A 12471-nucleotide genomic window follows, 5' to 3' on the forward strand; every position below is an offset into this window, starting at 1 on the left:
ATCATCTTATCCTGCCACAATGATTCCAGACCTGCTTTCTTATTAGTACATAGAGGTTATGGGGAGGGCCGGTGGGGTAAGTAACTGATCTTGACACAGGTCTTGGTTGGGGGATTCAGCTAGTGAAGAGGTCCCTACGTAATCACGTCACGTAGCCTAGACTAGTTCTCTCCCTACTGAATTTGAATCGTAGGAATGTTAAACTAAACATTTATAAGAAAAAGCAACAGATTTTGATGACATTTTTCCAGTCCAAAAATCCAGAGGAAGATGATGAATCGAACCCAGAACGAGCCAAAGAACTGTCAGCGCCGGAGGAGAGGAGTGAGGCAAACTGTTCCTGATGACGACGCTAATCCCGCCAGTTCAGCATCACCACTGGCACCCCCACTAGCTAGTAAGCCTACTAGCGAGGAGTCAGACTCAGCGGGAGAGGGAGACGGGGAGCTGGGGGGCAGGGCATCCCCCGACGAAGTGCTCGGAGCAGGTGCAATTTGCAGTACAAGAACAAGCAAACGTATAACCCTTGGCTTGTCATGCAGAATTCAAAGTTGGGCTTCAGTCTAGAAATGACTGGAGGGATTCAACTAGCAAAAGAGTAGGTGGAATGTACAGTAATTTACCATCCTATGCCTCAAAATAACAACAAAGAGCCCTCAGAAAAAAATGGGTTTTGAACATGCCCAAACCAAGGTGCGTTTGGTGGCAGCAAGCCTTGTTGACGAGGCTAGAGAGGACACCAGGTTATAGTTACCACTCAAAATGAAAAAATAGACGCAACAGCGAGAGTCTTGAGAACAGCCTTAGGAGAAGGCTAAACATCACAGGCACATGCCCGCTCATGGCTTTGAGCAAGAAATTGACTCTCATGAGTTAAATGGACTTGACATGGGGAGAGTCATTGTGGGAGGTTTTAAAAACTGAGACAGGATTATTTTTTCTTTACACACTTGTTCTGTACTGTGAAGGTAATTTGAATATGTGCTTTATATGATCACATAGGCAGGAGGCCTATATATTATCATGTGTGTTCTGCTGTGATTTGTTTTGTTTTAAGTTATATTCCGATACTGTGATATTTGTTGAAATATATGAAATGTGGGCCTTGTAAGCTCCACAGCTGAGTATGTGTGCATATGCATGGTGCAGGTGTTCTTCAGTTTCGTCTAAAAGTGTTCCTGTACATTGATGTCTGGAAAATGAGGCTTTAGGAAATTGGGACTTGCGTAAGCCCCGCAGCTATACTAAAATATGTGGTCATACTGCAGTAACGTCTAAAATGCTTTGAATGAATAAGCACCTTTGGAGAGTACTGTCTGTGTCACAGCCATAGATAGTAGGCTACTTGGCTGTTTACTGTCTGCTGCATGTGTTCCGGGACCTCCTGATTTACAAATTAAGCACTGGTGATATGTGACCAATTTCAGGAAGCTAGGCTTTTGTCGCACGTCACTACTTCACAGGAGAGGCATTTGAACGAAAACATGGCAAAAATGCATTTTGAATGTAAACATAGCAGAAATGCATTCTGGAACATGTGAACTTTCACGTAGCTTAATAACAAACTTGTATGCCATCTGTAAATACGAATGCAATTTTGAATTATTCCTTTCCTCCTTTCCTTTGTTTTCTGAAGCCCGAAGGCCCACCTGAACAAATAAAAGCTGTGTCTAGTAAAATTATAATTCCAAGTGCCAGGTCACTCTCCATTTAGAGACATCAAAGATGTCTGTCAGTCTGGACTCCATCACATCATCTTGCAAGTATCCAAGTGCTGGCTCCATAGGCACATCTGTGAACACATACACTGTAGCTGTTCTATTACCAATAGCAGTTAGGATAGGTGATATCTGACAAACAAACATATACTATGTTGAAGTTTGAAAAGGTCAGATTTAACCTACCTAATCCTGGTCTCCCCATCTATGACCTTTGGTGAGCAGGCAAGCACTGAGGCTGGAGGTAAGGGCTTTGCCTGCATCCCATTGATGGGCATGGCAGCGTAGATCAGCTCCTGGCCCCTCATCAAAGATACTAGTTTGTCAAACACAACCACACACACAGAGCACGGATTACATTCTAAATGGTGGTTATGATTAGCATGGTGGAACCAACCTGATCGTTGCATTCACCCTTCTAATTCACTTCAGATATCCTGATATGTGTGTGAAGAGAAAAGGTAAACACAGCGATCAGGGTGGTTCCACCAGGTTAGGTTATGAAGGTGAAATGGGCCAAACTCGAAACTGTTTTGACCAGGTCAAATGTCACCAACCTGATTGAAGTGTCCTCCCAGTTCCATTTATTGCTATGCTCACAGTGAGGGCATGTCTGGTGATGCTGAGGGTCCCCTTGCTGGTCTTCTACATGTTGCATGTTCGGCTGCAAACTGGACATCTCTCGAACAATTGTAGCAGGAAATCCTCGTAAACAATATACTTCCTCATCTTATGACGTGGTGTTGACTGGGAGGGCCTGTGACAGGGTGATACAGTAGACAGCCAGGTGGTCAATTGCATTTTGTTCTAAAGAAAGGAGAAAGCTTTTTGCTTATGCACTTCACAATCAAAATGACTCAACTAGTTGCATCTGCTTGGCTTGGGTATTAACCTACTTGTTTCTCAAACCTGGTATTTCTTTATACAACTTTTTACATAACACACATTACGGTTGTTGATGAAGCCGTCTGTGTCATCGGGGCAGTAACTCAGTTCAAGCTAATTCTAGGTCGTTGCTAGTTACAACAGCCACAAAGTCATTAAAAAAATCATATTTTTTTAATGTGATTTTAAACCTAACCATAACCTTAACCACACTGCTAACCTTATGTCTAACCCTAACCTTAAATGAAGACCAAAAAGCACATTTTTGTTTTTATGGATTTTTATGACATAAACAATTGTGACCTTGTGGTTGTGGTAACTAGTGGAAACCCTAATTTGATGCTTATCAGATGTAGATGGACTGTAACCCTGTATTGGATTAGATTCAGGCTGGGGACGCCATTGTGTTTTTTCTCCAAGTTCACTGTATTAGTCAGACTCAGACATAAGTTAGCTACCGCCATAGCTGAATCGATAATTTGTTTTCATTTAGACAATACAGAATACACTTATATGAGCTACGAACTAAATTGCTAATCTGAGTTGTTGGCTAACGTTAGCTAGCTAATGTTAGCTAGCCTGCCTCGCTACCATTATCAAATGATAACGTTACACAACCAGCAGTATCTAGACAATACACAAACATGTATGAGTTGTGACCTAACTAAGTTGTAATGAGGTATCTAGCTAGCTATACTAACATTAACTAAAACATTTGCTAGACTGCCTCATTGGAGCATGGTTTTGGACCACTAAACAACTAGTGTTTTAGAACCACAGGGTTACCCCAAGTAGCAAAGAAAACAGGTGCTGCCTCCAGCACCTTTTCAACTTCAACATTTCATCAAATCACCTCTGCTTAGTCTAATACAGTGACACCTAAAACAATTAATTTCAATCAACATAAGCTAAATATGATGTGTGTGTGTGTGTGTGTGTGTGTGTGTGTGTGTGTGTGTGTGTGTGTGTGTGTGTGTGTGTGTGTGTGTGTGTGTGTGTGTGTGTGTGTGTGTGTGTGTGTGTGTGTGTGTGCCATCCTCCTTTCTTTTATGTTGGCGAAACTGTCTATCATTCTGTCATACATTACGGGCTTTTATTTCTTGTTGTCCTAGGCTACTTGGCTAAAATGCTAGCTTGCTAGCCTAACTTCCATTCATGGGGCAACACTAACTAGTTAACATTATACTTCAACATATAGCTACATATTGAACTTCCATCCTCTCAGGCCAGGGGCACAACCATGCTGACCATTCACAGTTGAGCTTGCTCAGTCTAGCTCAAAGCTGATTGGATAATTCTTTATACTTTTTTTCAAGAGAGGCCAGATTCTTGCTGGCTTTGTTTGCCTTCAATGCTATGGGTGGCAACGATGTCATACTCGTTTGGACCAGACAGCATCAGATAAATGGCCTAGACGTAGAGAGACGGAGGGGCGCTGTTTCACTTACTCTGATGCTTTCTCCCATGAGATACATTCAGCCTCTTGCGAATTGAAGGAAAATGATTAAATACAGAGAGATGAAAGATAAATAATTTTGTTTTTATATTTTTCTTAGTAAATTTTGGGGGGGAAGCCTGGCTTCCCTTGGCATCCATGTATACACAACACAGACAGAGAGGTCATTATATTTCAGTATATCTGTTTATACTCACCACCACCGGTCGTTGCCCACCAAGCAAGCGTTACTGGTGCAGATTTGGGGAGCGATAAACTCCAAGCACCTATTCCGCGTAGTAGCTAGGGTTCTTCGGCAGGGCATGCTAAGTATAGAACTTTGGCTTTAGAGGCTCAATCCGTCTAAGGCTTTTCAGTCTGCCGTCATTGTGGGCTATGAAACAATGGAGTCCAATGGAAGCGAAGTGGGCGGAGGGGCGATTTGCACGTAGAGCTTGGCGAAAGGGGGTATGATTTGTTGGCACAATGGTAATCCAAACCCAACCTTTATTTACTCGCTGTGACGCACCAAGGTTCCAATTTCCATTTTATATCAGACTGACTTTATGACCAAAATTATCCTATTTACACTTTGTAGTCAGTTTTGATACTAGAATAAAAATGTTTCTGACTCATATCGATGCCACATAGGCTGTTTTCAAAGGGATTAGTTGTTTTTTAGGGGAAGTCGCTCTTTAAGATTTTAATAATTTCCCATTTGAGAACTGAATTACTTCTCCTGACTCTTGGTTACCGCTACCACACGTGACACACTCCTCCACATACGGAGTTGTTACACTTCCTAAAATAAAGCCTAGATAACACTTAGTTTTTGGCATGTATATTGAGGTACGTGGCTATTCATCACAACAGGTGATGAAAGGAAACTGATCACACATGGCTGTAGTTATAGCTCCCTCAAACTACTACCACTCTCTACCTCCACCACATATTCCTCTCCCCCATCTCAGATCCGTATCCCCTGCGTGACTCAGCGGCATGTCAGGATCCTCTGTTTGTCTTTCTCTCTCTCTGTAAATAACAGCTCCTTTCTCCTGTAAGTGGGTCATTTTGTGTTTTCCACACACGGCCCAGTAATTGATATCTGTTCTGTTCATGTATGCACTCGTCAGTCCCTCTTTTAACTTGCCTTGTAGCCAGAGAGGGAGGGAGGGAGGGGGAGGGAGGGAGGGAGGGAGGGAGGGAGGGAGGGAGGGAGGGAGGGAGGGAGGGAGGGAGGGAGAGAGAGGGAGAGAGAGAGAAGGAGGAGGGAGGGAGGGAGGGAGGGAGGGAGGGAGGGGAGGGAGGGAGGGAGGGAGGGAGGGAGGGAGGGAGGGAGGGAGAGAGAGAGAGGGAGGGAGGGAGGGAGGGAGGGGGAGAGGGAGGGAGGGAGGGAGGGAGGGAGGGAGGGAGGGAGGGATCTTCCGTTATACAATGTTTATTTTTCACCCTGCATTACCTTGGTTTAATGGAAATGTGACACAGCCATTTCAGGAAATAGCTGAGAACATTGTGCCTTAGTGGATAATCAAACCCTGGTCTCCCAATTAAACCTGTACACCATCCAGCTTAACCCAAATTAGACTGAAGCAGTGTCACATATAGTTGAATTGGCTACTTATTTGAACCCAGATGCAACACAGAGAGCCCCATCCCTCTGTCATTGCCTTACCATTATGTTTCTTTTTCAACATACAGGGTCCACTTGTAAATACTCAACCCTACTCCTTATTCGAGACAAAATGGATGCCCATTACAGAGCGCTGCTCTCTGCTAAAGGTACAGTACTCACAGTTTCACCCTCACTACGGCACGCACAGTGCAAAACAGAACAGCTGGTCAGCACAAACACACGGTCTTGTTCTATTATGTTTTGCAGCTTGTGTGGACTCCTCCCTGCCCAGATCTCTCCTCACCAGTATCAAATGTAAGTGCTTTTGAAATAACCTTGCGGCTGATGTGCCATCTTAAATATACATATATACAGTAAATATACATATATACAGTAAATATACATATATACAGTAAATATACATATATACAGTAAATATACATATATACAGTAAATATACATATATACAGTAAATATACATACTGAATCTAAGTAGGTAGGACTGCAGAGGAGTCAAACAGATGGCAACGTCACACCGGGTTCAAGAGCAGATCAACTTTAGAATTCTCTAAAGTGTATATCTCCTTTCTCTGCTTCCTCGCCAGAAGTCATTTAGAACCAGTGGAGGAGACATTCTGTCCGATTAGTGTAGTTCTGGTGTGGTGTTCACAACCCTGTCACTAATGCAGCGGTGTCTACCACTGGCGGAGTCAGGACCTCTCTGAGACAATGTGGGCTAAAATTGCTCATACGTATATTCCCACAGATGCTACATTGTAGACACTCTCAAGCAGCATTAGCTTGTTGGTAGTTGATTTAAGAGAGGATCGAGTAGGGATGTCCACTTTCAACACACACTTATGAGGAACTTTATCTTACACATTTGTTTCACGTTTGTAATTCCTAAGTTTTATGCAATCAGCCATTTGGGAGTGACATTCCCTGAACTGATGTGAGTGCACTTATCCCAAGTATACCTGGGACGCCTTGGCTCCTGATATGTTGATTGGGTCATCACTTCAGTATGATTGTGAATAGATTACTTCTATTTGGTATGATAACTGTCAAATGTAATAATATTGTTGTTGTCTATGCAACAGATTGTGACTGGCAGAGGAGAGAGAGATCCAGACAGAGGACAGGAGACCAGAATGACCACCATGCAAACCCAGCCAATCCCAGTGTACACACAGCTCTCAGGGTGAGACTTGGCTGTCTAGTCCCTTATCTAACACCGGACATGGCCCAGATATCCTCAGCTAACAGCTGCTTTTCAAAACAACTTCTCAAATCGTTCACGATGGACCAAGTTGACCGCAGGCATCATGTCTACACCTGGTATTACATTTGGTTTTTATCTAAATGCATCATCATCAAGATAAATACAATAGTGGTCCCCATGGACCGATCTCCATCCAGTCCCAATACCCCTTTTACATCTACAGTTGAATTCGGAAGTTTACATACACCTTAGACAACTACATTTAAACTCAGTTTTTCACAATTCCTGACATTTAATCCAAGTAAGAATTCCCTGTTTTAGGTCAGTTAGGATCACCACTTTATTTTAAGAATGTGAAATGTCTGAATAGCAGTAGGGAGAATGATTTATTTCAGCTTTTATTTATTTCATCACATTCCCAGTGGGTTAGAAGTTTACATGCACTCAATTAGTATTTGGTAGCATTGCCTTTAAATTGTTTAACTTGGGTCAAACACGTTTTTTGCCACAACTTTTGAAGTATGCTTGGGGTCATTGTCCATTTGGAAGACCCATTTGCGACCAAGCTTTAACTTCCTGACTGATGTCTTGAGATGTTGCTTCAAAATATCCACATCATTTGCCTCCCTCATGATGCCTTCTATTTTGTGAAGTGCACCAGTCCCTCCTGCAGCAAAGCACCCCCACAACATGATGCTGCCACCCCCGTGCTTAACAGTTGGGATAGTGTTCTTCAGCTTGCAAGCATCCCCATCTTTCCTCCAAACATAATGATGGTCATTATGGCCAAACAGTTCTATTTCTGTTTCATCAGACGAGAATACATTTCTCCAAAAGTACAATATTTTTCCCCATGTGCAGTTGGCTGTGCAGTCTGGCTTTTTTATGACTGTTTTAGAGCATTGGCTTTTTCGTTGCTGAGCGGCCTTTCAGGTTATGTTGATATAGGACTTGTTTTACTGTGTTTATAGATACTTTTGTACCTGTTTCCTCCAGCATCTTCACAAGGTCCTTTGCTGTTGTTATGGGATTGATTTGCACTTTTCGCACCAAAGTACATTCTCTAGGAGACAGAACGCGTCTCCTTCCTGAGCAGTATGACGGCTGCGTGGTCCCATGGTGTTTATACTTGCATACTATTGTTTGGACAGATGAACGTGGTACCTTCAGGCATTTGTAAACTGCTCCCAAGGATGAACAAGACTTGTGGAGGTCTCCAATTCTTTTCTGAGGTCTTGGCTTTCTTTTGATTTTGCCATGATGTCAAGCAAAGAGGAACTGCGTTTGAAGGTAGGCCTTGAAATACATCCACAGGTACACCTCCAATTGACTCAAATTATGTCAGTTAGCCTACCAGAAGCTTCTAAAGCCATAACAGCTGTTTAAAAAGGCACAGTCAACTTAGTGTATGTAAACTTCTGACCCACTGGAATTGTGATAGTGAGTTATAAGTGAAATAATCTGTCTGTAAACAATTGTTGGCCAAATTGCTTGTGTCATGCATAAAGTAGATGTCCTAACTGACTTGCGAAAATTATAGTTTGTTAACAGGATTTGTAGAGTGGTTGAAAAACGAGTTTTAATGACTCCAACCTAAGTGTATGTAAACTTCCAACTTCAACTGTATACACCAAGTCAGAAACATCTAATCTCACTGAATGCATTGCCAACAATCCAATCACGGGATGCATTTTAATATAAATTGTAGGTGTTGCCTACTTGGCTGGGTCTAAACATTTTCAAGAATATATATATATATATATAGCCCTTTACCTTTGGGTTCTCTTCGGGGATTAAGCACATTGCCATTTTACGTCATTCATCTCATGTCAGTCATCCACCAATCCCTGCAGAGTCCCTTCCAATCTGCATATTGTGTCCTTCAATCAGTTGGTTGGGATTGAAATTGAGCATATGGAATGTGCCCAACTGCACACAGTACACAAGACCCCCCATGTTAGGAGTGTGTATTGGAGGCGAAGTCAGGTGCAGGAGAGCAGAGTGTAGTGAACAGGCACACTTTTTATTCTCGTCCAAAATGACAACACAAAGTAACATAAAATGTGCCCAAACACGGAACATAGACAAAAAGTAATGCGCAGAACAATATCCACAATTCCAAAATACACAGAACACAAACAATCTTACACAAAGACGTGATGGGGAACAGAGGAATAAATACATATGGATTGATTGGGGAATGAAAACCAGGTGTGCAGGGAACAAGACAAAACAAATGGATACATGAAATATGGAGTGGCGATGGCTAGAAAGCCGGTGACGTCGACTGCTGAACGGCGCCCAAACAAGGAGAGGAGCCGACTTCTGCGGAGGTCGTGACACACCATATATTGTTGCATATTCTCATGGAGTCTGTGAGTGTCACTAAATGTAGACGACTGATGGTTCAAATAAGTGAGTCTTAACTTTATTCCAGATGTGGAACTTTATGACACAAAAATGTGCATTCACATCTCATTGACGTTTCAGTTACAAGAACTTCAGAAGCGAGATACATTTCTACACACGTTGCGATTCTCTTTCATTATTCCAATTGGTTTGTTACCGATTTGCAACAAAACAGGTTGCAAAATCTGAAAAATATTTCCATCGTTGCAGACGACTGAACAAAATCCACTGCCAAAGTAAAAGTATTCAGGTGCTGGAGTTGGTGGTTGGTAGGTGATCAAATACTTATGTCATGCAATAAAATGCAAGTTAATGACTTAAAAATCATACAATGTGATTTTCTGGATTTTTGTTTTAGATTCCGTCTATCACAGTTGAAGTGTACCTATGATAAACATTACAGACCTCTACATGCTTTGTAAGTAGGAAAACCTGCAAAATCGTCAGTGTATCAAATACTTGTTCTCCCCAATGTATATATGCTGACTATTCTTAACCCAAAGTCCCCGCACGCACGCACACACACACACAAACTCTTTCGAAGTCCCTGAGCACACATCAGTACGCTGAGGTCAACATTAAAACATGCAACAGCATCATTACGTGTCCTGCACAATCATCTCCCTATAGTACGGTAGTGTCTTGAAGTCCCATGCAGACGATGCAGAATGGAAGGGGAAGTGCTCAATGTTGCAGGTTAAAATTTAAATTAAAGACGTAAAAGAGATGCAGTTCTCTTCTCCTCTCTCCTGGTATCATCCTTGTTATTCGTTCTGACTAACAATCCGCTTTCTTTGTTATTAGTCTTTTAGAGACCATTTCAAGAAGTTCCACTGTTAGCTGTGTTGAATCAAATATGATCACTTTATAGTTTCATAATGCTGTGATTGTGCAGTGGTCTGGTCTTTCTCTCTCACACTTACTCACCCTCAATCCATCTCTCCCTCTCTCTCTCTATGTCTTCCTGTGGGACTGTTAGCTCATCCATTAGATTGAAGGGATTTAGTGACTCAACTGTGAGAGTCGGCTTGATTCTGTTCTGATAACTTGCTTTCCTTGATGTCCTTATGCCCTTGCAGATCTGAGAGAATACTTGCCATCATTTTCCTCCCTGAATGAAATTCATTTTTATATATCGGTTGAGAACACATTCTCATTTACAACAATGACTTGTTGCCAGCCATACTAGTCCTTTTAGACATTCTAGGGTCAGAAAGGCTCAGAAAATGTCGTCACCATCATACTGGAATCCAACCTTAGTAGCCATCTTTACACTCAGCATGACAAATTGAGTGTGCTATGTAATGACCATACAGTGTTCCGTGCGAACAGAGCTGACCAGATGACAGTGACCGTTCAACAGATGACAGTGACCGCGAGTGTTTGACGGTATGATAGGTGACCACGCTGAACACGTTGATTGAGCACGGTTGTGGTTATCGTGCATCGATTTCCATAGGTAGCTCCACGCTACAAACCTTCTGCTGTGTGTGTGTGTGTGTGTGTGTGTGTGTGTGTGTGTGTGTGTGTGTGTGTGTGTGTGTGTGTGTGTGTGTGTGTGTGTGTGTGTGTGTGTGTGTGTGTGAGAGAGAATGAGTGAGTATCTTTCTGCCTGTGTATCAGGCCACATAGATGAGGAAGCTGCCACCCCCATAGTGAGGATTATACAGAATGACTTTAGTTCACTTCAAAGCTCACCCTCGGGCCACCCTTGGTGTGTCCTTTAAAGTGTTACTGTACAGTATGCATCATTTCATTTATAGCCTACTATAGAATGAAACCATCATAATTGACAAATGTCTCAGACCAGACAAACCCATGAGAACCTGTCTGACTGGAACTACTTCACCTTGACCTTCCCCATATAAAAAGAGTGGTATGACATACAGTAATGAAATAACATGAAACAACTCGTAGTGACATTTCAGGTATGAGTTATTCCAAGACAAAGTGACGCTCCTCTTCTCCCTGTAGGCACCCCAGCCTGGCCACCTCACCTCTAGGGACCATCAACAGGCCCAGGGGCCCTACCAGAGCCCAGCTCAAAGGACTTACAGCGGGGACGTCCTGGACAGAAACCCAGGGGTGTTCCACAGGGTCGGCCAGCAACCTTTCACCCCCAGGACCCACAGGAACCAGCATGACTCCTTCCTGTCTCAGTATCGCTACTACACCCCACCGCCAGGCCAGAAGAAGGGACAGACTGAGAGGTGATGCTAACTGCTTTTAGGAGACCATTGCTGCTGTTAAATATAAATGTACATACGCCATGATTATAAAAGAGAACAAGCATATGCCTTACACCTCTGAGTCCATTGAATTATAGAGATATTGAACGCTAGCAGCAGTGTTAAAATATATCTAATAAATACACATTGTTCCGTAATCCTAATAGTTCTAGGCAGTAGAATGCATTAATTACAGAGTGAAAAGGAAGAGCGAGAGAAAAAAAGAGGGAGAAAGAGAGATAAAGACAAATGCATGCACAATTATTATCATGATGCAAATGCCAGTCCAGAATGCTTGCAGCGTGTTGTCGTTATTAGGCCCATCATCTACATGCAGTGGGCGATAAGCTTCATGCTAAGCAGACAGAGAGAGCTAGCTGCTAAACACTTCAAATTAATAAAAAGGACTGAGAATAAAAACAGTTGAAAGTACTTGATTTAGAACTGCAGTAGCAGAGCAAGTTAAAAACCACATGAAACTGGCACCTAACACAGACATGGCTCACCATAGTTAAAAGACATTCCACTGACAAACAATCTGGCAAAACTTCTTTAAGATGGCAGGTGACCCAATTACTGTACGGAAACACCTTTGTCAATTAACCACTTCCATTTGCTGGACCAATAGAAAACAAGAAACTTAACAATGAACACCTGATCGCAATTGGTTGAAAACGATGGAAAATATTTAGTAAATGGAATGTTTGATAAATGACAATGAAATAAGGACATACACAAACATATCTTGCTCTAAAAAAATACTTGGAATAAATACGCGTTGAAATGTCTTTAGTGAAGGCCACTCCTTCACAAAGACCCAGAGGATTTTTTTTTTTAAATGTGAGGGATTAAGGAAACACACACTCACTTTCAATCATAAACACATAAACAGACTGAACTTGTTGGTACCTGTTGGTTTTCTCTATGGCTCATCACTATTCCTGTGCAGGCATCTGTCCTGA

General features: G+C 42.3%; 1 protein-coding gene across 1 annotated transcript in view; it reads left to right on the forward strand.

Moving 5' to 3' along the window:
- Positions 1 to 12471, forward strand: part of LOC135557213 (spermatogenesis-associated protein 7-like) — a 64692-nt gene that overhangs the window by 20965 nt on the left and 31256 nt on the right. The window contains exons 3-6 of the mRNA XM_064990416.1: positions 5737 to 5817; positions 5918 to 5965; positions 6751 to 6851; positions 11256 to 11491. Of these exons, the coding sequence (XP_064846488.1) occupies positions 5737 to 5817; positions 5918 to 5965; positions 6751 to 6851; positions 11256 to 11491 (466 nt within the window). The remainder of the gene's footprint in view (positions 1 to 5736; positions 5818 to 5917; positions 5966 to 6750; positions 6852 to 11255; positions 11492 to 12471) is intronic.

The sequence above is a fragment of the Oncorhynchus masou genome, chromosome 16 (assembly GCF_036934945.1).
Source record: "Oncorhynchus masou masou isolate Uvic2021 chromosome 16, UVic_Omas_1.1, whole genome shotgun sequence".
Taxonomy (NCBI): Eukaryota; Metazoa; Chordata; class Actinopteri; order Salmoniformes; family Salmonidae; genus Oncorhynchus; species Oncorhynchus masou.